The sequence below is a fragment of the Oryctolagus cuniculus genome, chromosome 1 (genome assembly GCF_051225735.1).
Source record: "Oryctolagus cuniculus isolate XC-2025 breed Fujian yellow rabbit chromosome 1, ASM5122573v1, whole genome shotgun sequence".
In the NCBI taxonomy this organism is placed as follows: Eukaryota; Metazoa; Chordata; class Mammalia; order Lagomorpha; family Leporidae; genus Oryctolagus; species Oryctolagus cuniculus.
In genome coordinates, this window is record NC_142867.1 from 29,853,980 (window position 1) to 29,874,941 (window position 20,962).

General features: G+C 47.7%; 1 protein-coding gene across 5 annotated transcripts in view; it reads right to left on the bottom strand.

Moving 5' to 3' along the window:
- The window catches only part of LDLRAD3 (low density lipoprotein receptor class A domain containing 3), a 259,920-nt gene that overhangs the window by 47,199 nt on the left and 191,759 nt on the right, over positions 1–20,962 (bottom strand). Inside the window, exon 5 of one of the 5 annotated variants that reach the window (XM_089309643.1) lies at positions 12,602–12,648. The exons of the other annotated variants lie outside the window; for them this stretch is intronic. Coding sequence (XP_089165769.1) covers positions 12,617–12,648 — 32 coding nt within the window. The 3' untranslated portion in view covers positions 12,602–12,616. Of the gene's footprint in view, positions 1–12,601; positions 12,649–20,962 lie in introns of those variants that run through there. 5 annotated transcript variants of the gene reach the window in all.

A 20,962-nucleotide genomic window follows, 5' to 3' on the forward strand; every position in this document is an offset into this window, starting at 1 on the left:
GGCTTCAAAGCGGGAGAGGAATGTGTGTTTTCAAGAGTGACTTTCAGGAGCGGAGTGAAGGGCGAGCAATAATGTGGCCAAGAGAGGCATCCTTCAGAGCCAGTGGCAATCTCTCCCCAAGAGGCCAATTAATCCCTTGGAGAGAAGAATGAAAACGAGAAGACGGAGCCTGGGTACAGGCTGTCCACCTGCGTCCCACTGACGGAAACTGGAGGGCTCTTTCCAACCCCCATTTCTCACCCGCCATCCAGTGCCACTGCATTAATCAGACTACATTTACTGCCTGGAGACACCGGGTGATCGTGGGAGGGAAGATTAGCTCAGGCTCATCGGAACAGCTGCGGTTCCTACTCCTTGAAGCCTCAGCACTAATGATTCTCAACCTTTATGGTATCTGTCCCCTTTGCCTCCTTCTCCAAGCACTGTTTGATCTTTTTTTTTTTTTTCATTGCAGTCATGTAACTTTTGCTTTAAGACTTGAGCCATTCCATTTGTGATACCTGGACACATCTAGGGAACACAGAGGTGTGAGACTGGGCAACAGCCCAACTACAGGTCAGAGCAGAGCTCTCATTCTGTCTCTAATATTGGGGGCTGGCGGAGACAGAGGAAATGGTTCTGATTTAATGCTGTGGGCTACACACGCAACACAACCTTCCCACTGGGAAAAAATAACATAATTCTAGAGAAACACATATTCTTAAAATATCTTAACCTCATAGAAGAAGTGATAGGCAAGTACCCAGAAAAGTGTGGCACCTTCTCTCACAAAGACAAAAGGCGAACCCTTGGGTGGAAATTTCTCAATGACAGAAACTTGTGTTTCCAATTTGCCAAAGACTGTGAAGAACAGAAACGCAGAGCCAGGGCTGCCCAAAGTGGCAAATCTGAGAGAGCCTCCTTCATGCTTGGACTCCAAAGAGCTCACCCTTAGGTAAGGACAAAGCAGGAGTAAACTTTTCTCTTTCTCACCAGGGGGCCTCAGTGAAGGCTGTCTTTGCAACAGGTGCAGCAGGAGAGCTGTGGAGCAGTTTATTCCCATGGGTGCCCCCTAATGGATCATGTACCTCAGGCCTGCATTACTTAGAGGGTCTAGGAGCCCACATAAACATGGGTTTGAAATGGTGCTGAAACTGGTAATACTCCCAGGCGCCTAGCAGAAAGCATGGAGAAAGGCATCTATCATAATACTTTAGGAATCCCCAAAACTAATTTCTCAAAGGCATGGGTGGAATACAGTTGAAAAAAAAATCACCCACATAGTTTGGGAACCAAGACACCAAGATTGGACAGCAGACATCTGAAAAAGACACAAAAAGACTTCAAATATTAAAATTAACAGACCAAATCATAAGAATTTTTTGATATTATTAAGAAATAAAAGAGGGGCTGGCATTGTGGCATTATGGGTGTAGCCTCCACCTGCAATGCTAGCATCCCATATGGGTGCCAGTTGGAGTTCTGGCTGCTCTACTTACGATCCAGCTCCCTGCTAATGTGCCTGGGAAAGCAGCAGAAGATGGCCCATGTGCCTGGGCCACTGCACTCACATAGGAGACCAAGTGAATTTCCTGGCTCCTGGCTTCGGGCTGGCCCAGCTGTGGCCATTTCGGGAGTGAACCAGAGGATGGAAGATCTCTCTATCTCTCCCTTTCTCTGTAACTCTGTCTTTCAAATAAGTAGAAATAAATCTTGAAAAAAGCAATAAAAGAGGGACAGGCATTTGGTGCAGAAATTAAGGTGCTGCTCGTGGTGCCTGTATCCCATACTGAAGTGTGTGGGTTTGAGTCCTGGCCCTGCTTCTGATTCCAGCTTCCTGCTAATGTGCACCCTGGCAGCTAAGTTCAAGTACTTGGGTCCCTGCCACCTATGTGGGAGACCTAGGTTGAGTTCTGGATCCTTGACTTTGGCCTAGTCCAACCCTGGCTATTGTGGGCATTTAGGGAGTATGCCACTAGATCTAAGATCTCTGTTTGCCTGCCTGCCTTCCAAATAAAAATAAATAAAGCTTTAAAGAAGAAAGAAAATTAACCAGTGTGTGGCACACCAGGTTTCGATCCTGAAATCCCATATGGGCACTAGTTTGAGTCCCAACTGCTCTGCTTCCAATTCAGCTCCCTGCTAATGGATGGCTCAAATACTTGGGTCTCTGTCACCCATATGGGAGATGCGGATGAAGCTTCAAGCTCTTGGCTTTGGATTGGCCCAGCTCTGGCCATTGTGGCTATTTCAGGGAAGTGAACTAGCAGATGGAAGATCTCCCCCCACCCCCACCCTGCTGTGTGTGTGTGTGTGTGTGTGTGTGTGTGTCTCCCCCCTCTCTTTGCTATTCAAATAAAGGAAGGAAGGAAGGAAGGAAGGAAGGCAGGAAGGAAGGGAGGAAGGAAGGAAGGGAGGGAGGAAGGGAGGAAGGAAGGGAGGGAGGGAGGAAGGGAGGAAGGAAGGGAGGGAGGGAAAAAAGCAAAGCTTGAATAAACCCATCTTCAGGGAACAGTAAGTTATTAGAAAACAATGAAATAGATTTGGAAAAGACACAAAATAGAACATCTTAAAGTGAAAATACTTTAACTAAAATCAAAATAAATCAATGGACCAGTCACACAACAGATTAGACACAGATGAAAAGAGAATAAATGAACTGAAAGACGGCTCAGGAGGAATTATTTAGGATTCAGCAGGGAGACACAAAAGGTGGGAAACGTGAACATGAGGTTAACTGAGTGAGGTGGTCTAAATGAAATCCAAATAATGGTATGCAACAGAATCATCTTTGGCACTGATTAAAACATAAATCTCACAGCTCTAAGCTCACCTGTTTTGATTCTTTTGGACTAAGTTAGGTCCCAGGAACATGCAACGTGAGCAGGTATGGAAGCCATCCATATTTTGAGTACTACTAAAACAGTGACGTCTGGGAGGCAATCTTCAGAAATTCACTTTTTCCTTTTGTTCAAACCACATTACCTGTCACTGACGCACCTTTCCCACCCAGAATAGCTCAGCACAACATGTTACACTCCTCCTTGCATTATGTTCAACATGTTTTACTTTAATCCAGTATGATTTTTGATGGGAAAATCAAAACATGTTTTGAAACCCAGTAATTCTGTGTTTCCAAAGCATGTGACCTTGGGCAAAGCAAGCCATGACCCCTAGTTTTGCTTTGAGTGGGTGGACATTTACCATCCTGGCTTATTTGGAGTTTGGTAAAAGCATATGCTACTTTTTTTCACCCACATCAGGCAGCCTAGCAAAACAGTTAGTTACTGCTGTATATCTATGGTGGACCACATCCCCTCTCTGCCTTCCTCACTTTCCAAATAGGGACTCCCATCATCTACACCCCTAGTGATCTGCATCAGCACAGAGCCTGGCACAGTATAAGTGCTCAAAAACTGGGAACCATTATTAGGAAATGGTGAATCTTTGTGAATGGTGGCCTCAACTTTGTAGACCCCACCGCTTCCTGTTTCTCATCCCCTATGTTCCAAATGCCTTGCATGTCTATAATGACAGCAACTTCTTAACACAACTTCTTAGCTTGGCTCCTTGCTTAATGATTAATATAATATCCTTCTGCATGTGTCCAACCACCGTACAATTCTGCATTATTATACAGATACACGGTCCCTGGTGATTCCAAGTGTGCCTTCTCAAAGATGCGGTGGAGGGTTTATGTGAGTCTTTATGACTTAGGTTTTTCCTAAGTCTGCAAGAGTTTAAGCAAGGAACAGAAAGCAACTGGCAATGGTCCACAGCCCCAACTCCAGAGGGGTGTGGAACTCCTGAGGTCAAGAGAAACAAGTCTCCTGGAGTTGCAAATTCACTAATCAGCAGCCAACAGGGCCAGAAATGGAATCCATCATCTGTCTTCTTAAAGGAGAGCAGACTAGGGGAAAGTGAATTGGAGAATGAGGGAGGGCTCTGCCACTTAGGACACTTACATCCCATAAACACACACTGGGATGGAGTCTCACCTCCAGTTCTGATCCAGCTCTCTGCTAATGTGCCTGGGAGGCAGCAGATGATGGCCCAAGTACTTGGATCATGGCCACCCACGTGGGAGACGTGGGTGGAATCCCTGGCTCCTGGTTTCAGCCTAGCCCAGGAGTCCCTGGCTCCTGGCCTCACCTACTGTGGCCATTTGGAGAGCAAATCAAGGGGATGGAAGATACCCCTCTTATTCTCTCTCCCTCTATTTTTGTCACTCTGCTTTTTAAATATATACATAAAACCTTTATAGAAAAAAAGTGTGTGGGGGCAGTGTGAATGGAACTCCAAAACCAAAAACCCAAAACCTCTTGAGATGATGCTGACATTCTGGGTGTTGGGGACTAAACTCAGAAGAAGGTCACTCAGAGGGACTATGCTTCCACCTACATTTCACTAATGGCTCAGTCTCTATGTTACGTGTGTGTGTGTTTTCTAGCTCTGAAACCCATGAACCTTTATACTTTCCAGTGCAGAGTATTGCACAGTTCATTCCAGGTGTTTTCCAGGTAGGGAGGATTGTAACACAGGCAACAAGGCAAGAAGCTCGCACCCAGACACATTTACTCCCCAGGAGGGATCCTTTCCACGCAAGAGGAATGCGGAGCCATCTCTTGTTCAAAGCTAATCAGTGTCTCTTCCTTAGCTCCCCTAGCCACATGCTTTGTTATCAGCGATTTCCACCCTCAACAGTCTGCATAGCTTCCTCCTTTCTGTCATCTGCCAGCTCAGATTCAAGTGTCAAGGGCCAAAGTCAAGGGAGGGAGGGAAGGCAGAAAAGAGGTTTTTTAGCAGCTAAGATCAGCCATCCTGACCTTTCGTTTTTCAAGAAAATTAGTTATTTTATTTATCTGAATGGCAGAGGGGCAGGGAAAGAAAGAAACAGATGAGATCTTCCCCATCTGACCCATTCACTCTCCAAATGCCCACAGTAGTCGGGGACTGGACCAGGCCAATGCCAGGAGCCCAGAACTCAAGCTGGGTCTTCCACATGGGTGGCAGGGATTCACCCACCTGAGACATCACCTGCTGCCTCCCCACTGTGTGCATCAACAGGGAGTGGCAATCAGAAGCTGAGCCAGGACTCGCGCCTAGGCACTCTGGAGTGGGATGTGGCCATCCCACGTGGTGCCTAAACTGCTGTGCCAAGCGCCCGCCCACCCACTGCTCCTTCCTTTCTGATGCTTTGGGTTGACGGTGAGTATCCGAGAGATGGAAAGCTGACAACTGCCTCCCAGCCTCTCTCAGGGCCTTCTTATTATCACTTTAATGACACTTTACATTTTCAAAGTGTTCTTCAACCATTAATAATTGAGCAACTTTTCAAAACAAGGTTGGGCTGCCTTCTCAGGAGAGAAGAAAAGCTGTAATTAGAAATATGAAGCTTTTCAAAGAGGCCATATTTAATTAGTCAATTTTAATTTAATTTAGGTAGGGTCTACATGAAACAGCTTGCATCCAGCCTACAGCAGGAGGTGACAGAGGCTGCTTCATGACAGCCCAGGGAGTGTGACCCCAGGACAGTGGTGCAGGGCTGGGCCTTGTGGTCTGATGACCTGTGCTTCAGGGCCTGCCCCCTCCAGCCTCACCGCTGGCCCTCATCTGCAAAACATGGTTCATGGAGCCACCTGCATTTCCACAGTTCCTAGGAGAACTACAGTGAGGGAAGGCTTTGCCCAGCATTTACCAGTTTAGGGACTAGGATACAGTAACCACCGAAAAAAATGTTAGCTGCAAAAATCCCCAAAAGTGATTTTAACAATTACCCCAAGGATCTAGGGAAGCAAGGAAGACATTATTTCATGTTAGCCCTGTAATTCTTGGAATTTTGTGCTTAAAATTTTTTTAACCATAAGCCTATGTTACTTGTATATATAAAAGAGTTCTGTAAACTACAGAGGCTCCTCGGCTTATGATGGGCTTTCTTCCTGATAAACCCATTGTAAGTCAAAAGCATGCCACAGAACATCCCATCACAGCAACATGGTGCAAGGCAAGTGTGGGCTGCTTCCAGGAGCCACTGTGGGGGCCGCTGGCCCGCGTCACCGGAGAGGAACTCCCCGCACCTTGTCAGTCTGGGGAAAGATTTTCAAAATTCAAAATTCTAAGGACGAGTTCTAGCAAATGCGTATTGTCTTCACAGCGTTGCAAAGCCAGAAACTTCTAACTTGAGCCATCATTAATCAGGGATGGTCTGCCACAAAGACCCACCAGAGCTTCAGTATTTTATTGCGAGGGTTTGGTTCCTGAGCACACTAAAACCTTCACGTTGAAACACAGACAGGCGAAAGAGTTTCCAGTCTGTCCCCGAGATCAGCTCTCCGAGGCCACCCTCACCCTGGTCTGCTCCTTTGCGGTGTCCTCCCCCCACTCCCATCCCCACCCCCATGCACTTCACTTCTGCTGCTGATAGCTCCAGCCTTCCACTTCCTCAGGACCAAATCCTCGGTGCCATCCTCGACTCTTCTCTCACCCTCCACTTCAAATCTACAAGCAATTCCAACTGCCCCTCCTTTGGAAGCATGGCCCCTATCAGCGACTTCTCCCCAGCTCCTCTGGTACCCTGCTGGCTACCATCCCATGCCCCTTGGGGTGTGGCAAGTGCCTCTTAACTGCTTTCTCGCTCCCACCACTGCCCCCTACAGTCAATTCTCAACACTGCAGCCAGGGAGATCCTCTGAAAACCCTGGTCTCCTCACTTCTGTGCTCAAATCCCTCCCCTGGCTCCAGTTCACCTAGAGTCGAGTCCAGTGTTCCTTTTATGGCTCTGAAGGTTTCACCATCCAGTCCCCACCTTCTGCCTGTCTATTCTCAGTCCCTTCTCTTCTCCCCCTCAGTCTGTTTTAGCTTCCCACTGAGTTCTATGTTTGCAGTCAGTCTAGACTTTAAGCTCTTTGAAGACAAGGACTTCGCTTATTTCGTTCATTCATTGCTATACACCTGACATCTACAACAGTCTCCCACAGAGCAGACACTCAACAACTACGTGCTGAATAAATGATGCCAACAAACAGGCATTCCAAGGACACCTGCCTCACAGCTGTGTCCCGTGATGTGGGTCCACAGGACCACAAGCAGCAGAAAGGGGTGAAGAGGTGGACAGATCCCAGCAGGAGAGGTGTAGCTGGCTGAGGAAGCAAGGGGACCTTAAATAATGCCGAGGGTGAAGACACAGACAGTGGACTGAGGGAAGTAAGACCCACCTGGAAACCAGCGTGCAGAGCTGGCCGTGGCCTTGGGGAAGGAGATGGCACTCACAGCCCCTACTCTGATAGGCAGCTGGGCTGGCCACCCCACATAGGCTGTTTTCATGTAATCCCACCCAGGAGCCTCAGCAGGCGCATGCAGCCTCATTTTACACATGAGGAGCTTGCTGAGGTCTGCAGACCCAGACTCAAACTCAGATCTCTGTGGTAGTTGCACCTGTTGTTCCCCAGAGGTATGTCAACAACAGCACACTTCTCAGCTGCCTGTGAAAAAATACAGGTGTCTGGGCACAAGGCTTTGATTCAGAATTTCCAACGATGCAACCCAAGAATCTGAGTTCAGTGAATGTCCTGGGCTTCACGTAGCAGCCAGAGAGTTCTGCTGTTCAAGTCAGGGAACAATAAGCTAATGCTGGGGCTCAGAAAATAACACCTCAAAATATGCCACCGTGGACCTCAATCCGAGAGCACCTGGGGAGCAGCAGATGCAGCCTGGAAGGGCCCGGAACATTCCCTGATCCACCTAAGGACTGGCTCTGCCAAAGTGCAATACGATTGCCTTCAAATCTTCTTACTGAAATTTCATTAACCAAGGAAGATTAAGCTAACTCAGATCATGGAGCGAGAGACTGAAAATCAAACACCATTCCTAGAGCCCAGAGGAGTTTGGCTCAGGCCATTGTCTATTCTCAAGGCTCGTCTTCTCCCCTAAAACTCACTCGCTATCTTTCTAAAATTGTCCACAGGCCCCTTGGTCCCTCTCCCCTACAAAGACAGTATTCAAGTCTCAATCACCTGGCCCTTCTTTAAGTTTCATCCTTTGTATGGCTCCTGTGCACATGTGCATGGTGGTAAATTTGTATGCTTTCCCTTCTGTTAATTTGCCTACTTAGTTTGTTCCAGTAGACTCAAATGCCTACTCTTCAGTGGGAAAGTTCCCTACCCTACAGAGATAGTCCATCCAGTTTGTAATTAAGGAGGGCTTCCAGTAGCCAAGGCCAACAACCTGTACTCTGGGTGACACAGTACTCTTACTTCTTTGCACTTCAAGAAGCTTACAACCAAACAGGTGACAAATTACAGGAAGCAAATGTCAGACACGTAAGTGCTCGTACCTAAGCGTTGGAAAAGCACTACGAATTAAATAACTAAATGCTAGAGGTGTTCGAAAGAAGTGAGAATTAGCACCCAAGTTATCAGGCAGGTGGCATTTGAGATGGATGGCAACACTTAGCAAATGGAAACGGAGACAGAGTATTCCGCGAGAATTCTGGAAGATGTGTTTGGAGAACAAGAATCCAGTTTTGATGGGTCACTGGGCTTGGGGGTGAAGTTCACTGGAGTCAAATGCATAGCTCTGAATCCAGGGTGAAGAGCTTACTCGTCATCTAACAGGTAAAGAAGGCTTATGAAAGGGGCCTGAGTAGGGACTCAACATTGCTTTGCCTCAGTTCTGGTGGGAGTCCTGCTAATGGTGGATAACAAAAGTTTGCATGGATTCAAATCAGGAATAAGGCGGCTCTTTTTGGAGAGCCACACAACAGGGTGAGTCTTCTGGTGGGAACACAGAGTTACTACCATGTCATTCTTCAGAACCACACCTCAACCTCGATGTCCAAACACTCAGATGCATCGTTTTCAAGCTCAAAAGAAACATGAAGATTGAGTTCTGTCTGAAGTCCACCTCCAGGCAGTCTGGAGAGTCGTCTCAATGTGATGAATGAGACAGCTGGGAAATCAGGATATCTGGAATTTCGATTTCTCTGTGCTAACACCGTTTAGAGAAACTCAACGGTTCCAGGGTAATTGGCATTCCTTGCCTCCGATGCTGGTTGATACTCCCTGGCCAAAGTTGAAGTCAGTCGTTTTAGGCTTCGGCGCAAACGGACATCCATACCCAACTGTTGCTGAAAGGTCAGATGAGTGACATTTCCAGTGTGGCTTTGCTCGTGGAGCGACCCTATTGATCACCACTGACATTTACTCCCCCAGTCCTGAGCAGAAAAATACCTCCCGATTCTATGTCCTGAAAATGCCAACAAAAGTGCCTGAGGCAGGCAGGAGAAAAAAAAAAAAAAAACCAACACACCATAATAAAATCATCTATCCATTCCTCTACAACTGTGTTGCTTTGTTGATATTATAACCTTAATTATTTCTTGGGATCTTGACAGCTCACGTTGTTAGTCTCACTCTCACCCGGTATCGATTTTCCTCCTATTAAAAACAAGCAGCAAAAACTGCCTGCTCAAGCTTCTTGCTAGGCTGGGAGGTTATATTATGCATATTAAATCTGGACAGCATTTAGGCGAATGCAATCTCAACTTTACGATCTTGTTGGTTTTTAAAGCAAATGTTAATGAAATATGCATTACTTATGGTGAGCGACAATCCCAGTGGGGCATACTTTAATTAGGACAGTTTGCTCAAAGTAAAGCAAACTGAACTCCTCCCCATCGGTCACGGGGCTGCCCTGCAACCTGGCAGCAGGGCAAGAGACAGAAGAGGACACAGACGGGGCTTCCCGCACCAACGCACCACAAACAGGGTGGCTTAGAACAACAGAAACGTCTTCTTTGACAGTTCTGGAGGCTGATGTCTGAACTGAAGCTGCCAGCCGGGCACTCTCCCTGGGAAGGCCCCCGGGAGGAATTCTTGCCTCCGCACAGCTTCCAGGGCTTGCTGGCAATCCTTGGTATTGCCTGGCTTGTGGATGGCATCACTCCAATCTCTGTTTCTGTCTCCACATACTCCTGTGTGTCTGCATCTCTGCGGCCAAAGTTCCTCCTTCTTATACAGGCCACAATCACGCTGGCTTTGGGGCCCACCAGAATCCAGGATGATCTCACTAGGGTGCCTGGTTCTTCTGGGTGTCAGTTTGACTAAGCCAGAGTGCCCAGAATTAAGTCAAACACCAGTCTAGGTGTTGCCCTGCAGGTACTTTGTAGACGTTACTAAATGGCAATCTGCAGACTTTGAGTAAAGCAGATAATGTGGGTGACCTACATGTAATCAGCTGACAGCCGTAGGAGAAAAGACTAAGGGTCCTGGAGGAAGAAGGAATTCTGAATCAAGTCAGCAACACTCATCTACTCTTCCCTGAGTTGCCAGTCTACTGGTCTGCCCTGCAGATTTTGAACTTGCCAGTCCCCAAAATCACACAACTCCTTAATATCTCTCTTTCCTTCCTTCCCTCCTTCCTATTGGTTCTGGTTCCCTGGAGAACCTTGACTGCATACTCATCTTAACTTGATTACATTGGCAAAGACCCTATTTCTCAATAAGGTAACATTCACTGGCTCGAGCGGACATACATTTTCGGATGACAAGACATGGTGGCCTGCAGCCTCATTATTCCAAGTGCGGTGATTGGATTATCACCAGTTGCAGCAGCTCCCAGGAGTTTGGTAGAAGCACCACCACCCACCCCGGATCTACTTTGTGAGAACCTAACACCCCAAACATGGAGTCCCCTGTGTATTACAGCATGAGAAGTACAGGCCAGAAGATCATGTTTCCAACCATCAACAGAATTTATAATAAAAGGCTTCTGGTCTAGACATTGTAAAAGACCACTCTAAAGAGTCAAGGAAAAGGAGCCAAGAAAGAAAGTAGAAAATAGGAAGTTTTAAAACAGACACCTTTCTTACTAATGAATTAATATGCACCATACCAATAGCTGAGACTAGATAACCATTTGTCAAATGGATCAGAGAAAAATGAATAAAGTGGGCTCTTCAAGGTAGAGATTTTCTAATAAACGGGCTTTGTTTACAAGGAAAGCTTCAAGGCAAAAGAGAGGAAGATTTCATTTCCAACCTCTGGAGTGCAGATTGCCTTTCCCTCTTCTTGTCTCATTGAGAGCCACTGCTATGCTGATGTGATTATCTGGTGACAGTGTCGCACTCCAATACCCAAGTCTTGCTCTAGGCTCCTGCTGTAACTCATGTTGACATGAAGAAATGTTTCATTTTCGGATCCATACATATGAATTTTTAATGATCTGTGTCAAAGAAATCAAATATCTACTCTTGCAATCCCCCCCCACCCCCCTCCAGGAATCAGACTTTGACCTTCTGCCAAACAACTATAAATCATGTGCATCGGGAAGGGGAGCGGGAACCAGGGGCTGCTGCACATGGATTAGCCAGTTAATTTCCCTCTGTCAGGCCTTCACAGAAGGCAGACGTGGGGAGGGCAGAGGCAAGGAGGAGGGAGGGAAGGTGGGAAGGAGGGATGCCAGGCACACTTTAAGGACCTGGAACAGTAGGTACTCAATGGCTACTGACTAAAAGGTGTAAGAAGGAAAAACGAAAATATAGGTCAGGTCATTTGTTGCCTGAAAAATGGGTGTCGATCTTAACCGGAATCTTTGGGGCATTAATTTCCTGCCCCTGTGGCTTGGCTACCTCTTTTTCCACGTAAGAGGACTTAGAGCTGAGGAGAAAAAGCAGATGAGAGCTTTGCAAAGGCAGAATGGAAACAAATGACTTCCTCCCTCGAGACACTTCCCTAGGATTTCCAGGAACTCTGCACAGCACAATGGGCTCTTCCTAGACAGAACCTCCAATCAGATACTATTTCTTACTTAGCAATGCAGGAACGATCTTTGAATGTGATAATGTCCTACATGTTGGCAAGGAGTGGTGAATAAAGAATCTACCCAATCGCCTTTGTGGGTGTTCATGACAAAGCCCCTTTGGCAAACCCTTTAGTAATAGAAACGCAAGGAGCCCCAGGAGTGTCCCTGCCTCCTACAAGTCCCATGGACACTTACCCTAAGGAAGTCATCTACAATAGGGATAAAGCTTTAAAGACCATCAGAGCTTTGCTGTAACCACTCTTCAGCAATCGGTGCATGGCTAGGAAAAATCAGGTTCATCCACTTGATAGACCACCGTGCAACCATTAAGAACACTTATTAAGAATTTATAACAACATGGGAAAACATTTATTAATAGAAGTAGGAACAAAATAGGAAAAAATCATGATTGCATTACATATGCACAGAAAATAATATGGAAGGAAATACACTAATGATTACTTATGGAAGCAGGAAATGGATAATTTCCCCCTCTTCTATATTTTCCAAACACCTTGTAATGAGTGTGTGCACTTTCGTAATGGAAACAGGAGTCTTCTGTGCGGTTGAAAAGATTTTAAAAGACGTCCCCCTCAATAAACAGTAGGAACTGGACCATGGCTAATTCAAGGTGAAACACATTTGTAAATACCACATTTTCTAATCTAACATCCAGATCTGGGACACAGAAGCTGGCTGGCTGCCTGCTTGCAAAGCATCTCTATCAGTTCACAGCACCGCACTGAGGAAGTGAAACGCCGCATCAGAGCTGTCAGTTTAAACCACTGGACTCCAGGACGTGTCAGACAGCTGTCACGGATGCTCCATTTGCTCTCGTTCATTCAGTGCAAGAGGATCTGCCACCCAGGGCTGAGGAACGGACACACAATGGACAGACGTGGATTGGATCGGACGGCGCTCCTTGCCAGCCATCACTCCCAATCACACATCTTCCTTTCTTGGCAAACCTGTGCGACCGTCTCCAGCTTTTTGACCCCGTTCAAGCAAAAGTGTTAGAAGCAAGCCATCTGTTTCTGGAAATGAGCGATTTAAGGCCGTATGCAAGGTGTGTAAGGCAGGAGGACGGTCTTCTTTGAGCCACGAGCTTATTGATACATTTTCTAAGTGGCTAACTCTTGTTCAATCTGAAATGAAGCGATACTTGGCTGACCCAAAGAGGTTAAACAGCAGCAGCAGCAGCTGCCGCCGCAGGCCGCTCATGATGGGCAAAGCCGCTGCTCACAGACCTCACAGAAGGCATCTTTACAATTGTAATCGTCTTGGAAGCTTGTTCTGAGGAGCCTAGGGACCCAGCATGGCCGAGAGCCACGCACTCAATCACCATGTCAGCTCCTGTGTGACCCAGGGCGTCACTGAGGGCAGTGGCGAGAGGCAGGGGAGATGTCTTAATTCAGTCATGTCACCGACTTCTCCCTGCAAGCTCTAGCTCTCTATTTCTGCAACCCAGTCAGGCAGGACACAGATCAAAGCAGTGAAAAGTGAAGCCACTCAGCACTGCTGACAGAGGAGAAGAGAGGAGGGAAATCTAGGCGTCTCATTCACCTCTCCAAACCAGTGGGCTCTGACTGTTACTATCGAGAAAACACTAGCAAGAAACCATATCCCAGTATATGGATACTGACTCCCACTCTATATATGACCCCCATCAACCTATATATCAAATATAAAACTTTTCTTTTTAAAGGTTAAAACAACAACAACAACTTACCCAGAAACTAACCAATCACCTTGCATATAACCCTCCTTGCAAAACTGTTCTAAATACTCAACAGGTCACCCACTTGGTGTGGCAATGATGGGACAGGAAAGAAAAGGATCATTTTTCTGCTTTTATGGTCTAGTTGAAGGAAATAATACTTAAATGACCTCTACCGCTAGGTGTCTTATATTAGCAACCTCCAAAATTCATTTATCTACCCTGGGGACTACAGTATACCTAATCACACATTATACGCAGAGAGGTACGGCCAAACCTTATCAATGCAGATCCCCTGAACAAATTCAAACCAGGCTGGGCTGCGAACACCTCTGCACTGTGCACTAAGGAGAAAGAGCCTGCTGAACAGCCCGAGTGGAGAAGGTTTAATTGCTGAAAGGAAATAGATTCTTTTCAGGCTCCATTTACATCCAAGCAATCCATCTACCCATTACAAGCAAGTTCTTATCCAGACATTAACGCAGGCAACTGCCCATTTTGGAAACCAACCAAAACTGCTTATCTTCAACCTCCTATAATTCCAGAGCTCTTCCTGATCCGCTCTGGCTTTCTGCCTAATGCATTTGCATTGCTTTTTCTGCCCCTGAATTTAGCCCCTAGAGTTTATGCTGATAATCAAACACCCATGCAGACACACACAGGCAAGGTGGTGCGATTTGTGTTTTTTTTTCTACCTGGGAAGAAGCTGTATGACCTCTGGAGTCTATATTTATCCTGGTGAACACCACAACTGCTGGGCCCTGGTGGACAGGATCCAGTTCTAACAACTACCTGATGCATCCATCACACTTAAGATAGTCCAGAAAGGACGATATCGGGAGAAGGGGATGTGGAAAGCTGTAAGTTAGCCAAGGCCTTTAAAAAATGGAAGCTCCATACCAAATTGTGAATTTCCATTGCAAATCAAGTATTCACTGGGCTCAGCATTAGCCAAGCTCAGGACCTTGGCTAATTAATTAAGTCGGTCCCAGGGAGGAAGCCATAGACTTGAGGGCCATCGCTCGGCTCCTGTCTGAAGGGCTCAGGGCTCAGGCTCTGCTTCATTCTTCATGCAACGTCTAGCAAATCAAAGCTAATGCAAGGAGCAGAGCCACGGCTGCCTGGGCCTCTCCTCCGTCACGTGCACTCAAAGCCCAGGCATCGCGGGCTCACGTGTCGTTTCTCGGCATTAACATTCCATCTGGGTTCTTGCTTCACACTCACCACGTCTACTGCAAGCTGTAAATAGGGTGGTAAAGGACAGAGAGGTGTGCCAAGGAAGGGTTTCTTCTCACACATGGTGCGCAGCGACAAAGCCCATTTTAATAATGCGATCGGAAGAGACTCGAGGAAGACCGGGCATGCTGTCATTTTCCCCTTAATGAAGAATCCTGCCAGAGGTGATGATTGATATTCCAGTTCCTCAAAAATGCAGCTTTCTAAAAATGTAGATTAAACTTTCAAAAATAGCTCGGATGCTCCTCCAAGACTTCTCCCCTAGCACCCAACCCCCGGTAAAAATCCCACGCCAGGGATTTATATTTGGTCCAAATTTGCTTAGCACACTAACACTAAATACAGCTTCTACACCAGTCTTGCTTCCCAAACCACTTACTTACAAATGTATGAAACCGTAATGGAATGATTTATAGTTTTACTTTAGCTCTTTCATTGCTGATTTACAGCAAGCTCTCCAGGGGTGATTATTTTTGGATATTTCTAAGTCTGCAGACTGCACAACTCCTGATAGATGTTAATTCATTCACAGAGAGCCTCATGTTAACTGATGTATGTGTTTCATTCATTTAAACATTTCATGAGCACCCATGAAGCATCTGGTACAGTGGAACACACAGAGCTGATGAGGGCATGGGCCTGTGTCCTCAAAGAACTTCTTCTTCCTCTTCTTTTCTTTTTTTTTGACAGGCAGAGTTAGTGAGAGAGAGACACAGAGAGAAAGGTCTTCCTTCCGTTGGTTCACCCCCAAATGGCCACCATGGCCGGCACACTGTGCCGATCCAAAGCCAGGAGCCAGGTGCTTCCTCCTGGTCTCCCATGCAGGTGCAGGGCCCAAGCACTTGGGCCATCCTCCACTGCCTCCCTGGGCCACAGCAGAGAGCTGGACTGGAAGAGGGGCAACCGGGACAGAATCCGGCACCCTAACCGGGACTAGAACCCGGGGTGCCAGCACCGCAGGCGGAGAATTAGCCAAGTGAGCCAAGGCACCGGCCTCGAAGTTCTGCTTGTCCTCTCTCATGTTATAAGTCAGGAAATGTATACAAGGGTATTTCAAAATGTTTGTGGAAAATGAAATTGAAAGACATTTATTTCAGTGCAACACATTTTGAAATCTTTTCAAAGACCTCTCATATGCATAGATTTCAAAAATTTTTGGCACCAATGTAAACTTATCTTTTAATTCCATTTTCCATAAACTTTCTGAAGAACCCTCATGTTAGTCTCCTAATCTTTTCTAGCCCTTCAGAAACAGGAGCTGATTATTCCTGGAATGAAATGGAGTTGTCCTCTGAGGCCTCAGAACTCCATCCACCCACCCACCCGTCTATCCATGCATCTATCCCTCTCGAAATGACCCCATAGAATGTGGACCCTGCATGGTAAGGGATTCTTGTTAAATTGGTGGCCTCTCTTCCATTTGTAACACTTCCTATTACCATGCTTGCAGGGCCTCAGATGCCAACATCTGATGGCTAACTTGCATTACAATGATGCTGACTTTCTGTTTCCTCAATGAGGCAAAGGGATATAATAGCACCTGTTCTGTGGGATTCCCGGGAGGATTTCATGGGGTTATGTAAGGAAAGGCGCTGTACACACAGTGCCTGGCACCCAACAAGCTCTTGCCAGTTGCTAAGCATCTTCCCCGGCCCCTGAGGAAAGAGAGTTGGGGAGCAGAGAAGGAGGCATGAGCATCCTGGGAGTTTAGAGATCCGGCTTCCATCCTGGGTCTCACTAAGTCACTGCACATGTGGGGCCATTCGCTAACATATCTTCAAGCTCGATTTTTTCCTAGGTGAATATTTTTTAAAACTGAAAATCATATAAAATGTTAAATTATTATTTGAAAGGCAGAGTGATGGTGGGGGGGGGGTGGAACAACTGTCTATCCCCTGGGGTTCACACCTCAAATAGCTGCAACAGCCAGGGTTCGGCCAGGCAGAAGACAGGAGCCTGGAACTCCACCTGGGTCTCCCACGTGGGTTGCCGGGGCCCAAGTACTTGGGTCACCTTCGGCTGCCTAGCAGGAAGCTGAATTAGAGGCACTGTAGCCAGGACTCAAACCAGCACTTAGATATGGGATGCTGGCATTTCAGGTGGTGGATTAACCTGCTGCGTCACAATGCTAGCACCAGAATCTACATTATTTTATTCTAAGATCCTCTTCTTTGATAAGCAGAATTCCTGGCTTACTTCTTAGGGGAAAACTGACCTTTGAGAGCCTAATTAAAAGACTCTTTTTTTCCCTGCAGGACTGAATGTGGGTTAAGAAGAAAAAAGAACTGGTGGGATATGCATTCATGTATCTAATAATCAAACATTTCAAGGTGGATTTGCCCAACAGGCATCGTTCAACAAAAATCCACTCCCCACCGGCCTTATCTCCACTGGCTGGGAAAGCAGGCGGGCGCTCTATCTGGAGCACGATTCTCTGGCAGGTTTCGGTGGGCAGGGGCCCTGAGGCTGCCCGCACAGAGAATGGAGAGAGGTCTGGGAAGAAAGTCGCCACAGCTGGCAGTGCTTCCCACAAAGTGCAGCCTGGGATTCCATCGCTTTCACTTCCCCAGGACGTGCACACACCACCCAGATCCAGGTTTACTCTCTGTGTCTCAGGCAAGGGAAGCCAAGCGGGGGAGGCGCTTTCATTTTTGTCAGAGCGCTGCTTATCTGCCTTACTCAACAGCCAGGCAGGCGGCGGAATTCTAAATCCTCCTGCGATGGATGGTCCTATCAACCACAAGCAACACGCAGCCAGTGGGAGGCTACCCGCAGCTCTGCAGCCTGGAGTTGCTGATGGGAGGCTGGGGGAGTCACCACGGGGCTCCTTGTGAATGGAAGGCTGGGGCTTCGGACAGAGGGGGAGAAGGGACTCATAGCCTGGTGCCCCTAGGGGGTGGGGTGGGTCTTTCCTGTGGGTCAAGGTCACAGGCCTTTTCTTGCCTTGATCCCTTGCCCCCTGGGACTGTCCCCATCTCAGGGTCACCATCTCCTTATCCTCATTTCTACTCTAGTCCAGGGGAGGGCTCAGACCTTCCTTTAGTTTTGTCCGTTTTAAAAAGGATTCGTTTACTCATTCAACAAAATGAGCACCTACGGCAAGGCAGGCACTCCTCTGGCAAAGGAAAAATGCCTGCTAGCAGGCAGGGCTGGGCAATGAGTGCAGAAGGCAAGTAACAGAGCACGTGTCTGTTCGGGAAGGCAGTAACTGCTGCGGCCCCAACCCCCAGAGCGTGGTCAGTGAATGAAGGCGGGGCAGGGGTAGGGTGGGGGGATGGGCAATGGGGGTCAGGGTGGACGTCTGATGGAGAAGGTGACATCTGATAAAGGACAGATGACGGACCTTGGGATATTTAGAAGAAGGGTGTTCTCAGTGGCACCAACGGCCCCTGCAAATGTCCTGGGGTGGGACTGTCCCTGGTATGTTTGAGGAACAGCAAGGGGGTTTTTCCTTTAAGACTCAAAGGGCATGAACCTGGGACAGTGATGTTTCTGGAATTCTTCCAGCAGTACTGTGGTCCTCCTCGTAGCAAATCCTATGCCGGGTTTTAAGCACCAGGCCTCAACTAAATGGCCAAGCAGAGAAACTGACACTGTGGCTCAGATCTAGCATATAACTAAAAGAAGGAAACAGAATATGAGGAGTCTTGAAAAAGTTTATGGAAAACACATTCCAGAAACATTATTTGAGAGACAGAGAGATCTTCCATCTACTCCCCAAATGGTTCTAATAGCTGAGGGTGGGCTGATCCAAAGCCAGGAGCCAAGAGCTTCTTCTGGGTCTCCCGTGTGGATGCAGGGGCCCAAGCACTTGGGCCATCTTCTGTTGCTTTCTGGGGCACAGCAGCAGGGAGCCAGACTGGAAGTGGAACAGCTGGGACTCAAACCTGTGCTCATGCGGGATACCGGCACCGTAGGCGACGGCTTAACCCACTATGCCACAATGCGGGCTCCTCCAGGAACTTTTTGAGGTGCCCCTGTACGTTACAAATGCCAGTGTGCTGCATGTGGACCGTGTTCCAACGGGTCTGCTGGGGATGGGGGTCGAGCCGCTTATGTAAAAGGGTGTGAGAGTTACAGGTAATCCACACATATCCTCCTGCACACCTTCAATCACCTCCAGATTACTTAGAATATCCTCACATCACAGAAATGCCATGCAAACAGTTGTGACGTGGCACTGTTTAAGGACTACCTTTCAGGAAAAAGGTCTGTTCATGGTCAATAAAGACACAATGCTTGTTGCAAGAATATTTTCAGTCTAGGGTAGGTCAAATCCATGAATGCAGAACCCGAAGATAAAGAGGGCCTACTGCATTCCGTTGTGATGAAAAAGTATTTCTGGTAAGCCTGGTGGTTGAGTCGCCAGTTGGCATCCCATATGGGAGTGCCTGGGTTCAACGCCCAGCTTCCTGCTAAGGAATACCTGGGAGGCAGCAGTCATGGCTCAAGTGACTGGGTCCCGGCCACACACATGGGAGACCTGGATTGTGTTCCTAGCTCCACAGGTATTTGGGGAGTAAGTTAACAGATGGGAACACACTCACTCTCTCTCTTTCAAATCAGTTAAAATAAAATCTTTATAAAAAATGTTTTTTAGTGGGGACTGGGGTCCAAACAGCCTGAAAGCTGCTGACCCACAGGGCGCACATCCTGCTCTTGTGGCAGTGCCTTCATCTGCCTTGGAGATCCATGTCCCTTATAACCTGGGCTCCAAAAACCGAGGCTCAGAGAAAAGACGACACTGGCTTGTCCCCCACCCCCACCCCCAGGCGCTGCCTCTCTCAGGAAGGAGGACGTGTAGACACTCCACTCTGCAGGACACAGATACCAGCTTCATGCCAGTGGAGCAGCTCCCTGCCCCGTGGTCCCAAGAGCCCCCACTCCACTAGAATTCTGCACCTCTCGTTACAGTGAGCACAGAGAACAGGGCCCCACTTCCCTACCATGTCGCCTCTCCACCCAGGGCCCTCTAACTCACGGGCGGCTTGTTGGAAAACAACTCCCCGGCCAATGCCCATCTGCTCTCTTGGGCAAGGATCCGTGGCTCACCTGGGACTTTTAAAAACGACCGGCAAAATGATGTACATCAACAAAAGCATCGCATAATCACTGCCGTTGCAGTGTGGGAAACTCTTCAGGCAACTCGCCCCATTTTGTCTTTTCGGACAAGTTTGTCTGCCCCCCCCCCCCCCCCGCCCCCGTCTTGCTTTATCTGGACAACTCATTTCCAGTTTCCAACATACATCCTGCACCGAGCAGGAAATTATGAATGTTCCCGTTTAAGGGTGCTCAGGGGCTGAGGTGGTGGGGGGTGGGGTTCTAGGTGATGGCTTTAGGGGTACAAGAGGCTGGGTTTCACCCAGAATGGTCTTAGCAGGCTCCCCGCCTTCTAGCAACAGACCAACAGCTTGCCCTTAATAGAATTTTTTTAAATTGCCTAAAATTGCTGCTTCTATTCCAGGCTGAAAATTACAGTCCTTGCTCTGTTTCCCAGCCTCCCCCAGAGTCACTCAGTGGCCCCCAAGGAGAGCTGCACTAACTGTGACCTCATCAACACAACCCCGATGCACTCTATGTGGGGATGGGGGGCGGGGGGTATGTTTGTGGCTTTGCAAGTAGACACAAAGAAGCTGTGACTGACACACGTGCTCTCCCCAATGGATTCAGTCTCTCTCTACAGGACAAAAAAAATCTACAACGTGATTTATGTCGCCGTCTGCGAGCACTGCCCATCACACCGCTAAAAGTCTCTGAAACTCATTGTGCTTTGGACCACGACTCTGACCTTCCTCCTTTTGTCATTTTCCTCCCGCAGTGTGGGTGGCACAGGGGAGTGGCCGATGAACAAGTCATTGTTTCCAAATAATGCCACCTCAGGCTGTGAGTGTTGGGACTGTTTCCACGCCTTATCTCCCCACAGACAAGGCTGTGTGGATAAACAAACACAACCTGATCTGTGTATTTCAGAGGCACTCAGGAGGCGGCTGCCTCCTCTACCTCAGGAGATCCGACTTCCTCTGGCCCAAGCCAAGGACAGCAAACAGGTGCTGCTGTTTCCGGTGCTCCTTATACGAAGAGGCGCCAGCTCTTAGGGAACAGCTCAGGCTTTGAGTCTGCAGGAGCTGCTTCTGATTCAATCTTGGAAGCCCCAACTAAGACTGCAAGCCATTTACTTCTTCATCCCTTCATGCTCTCGGCCATCCACAAAGTTACACAATGGCCACTCAG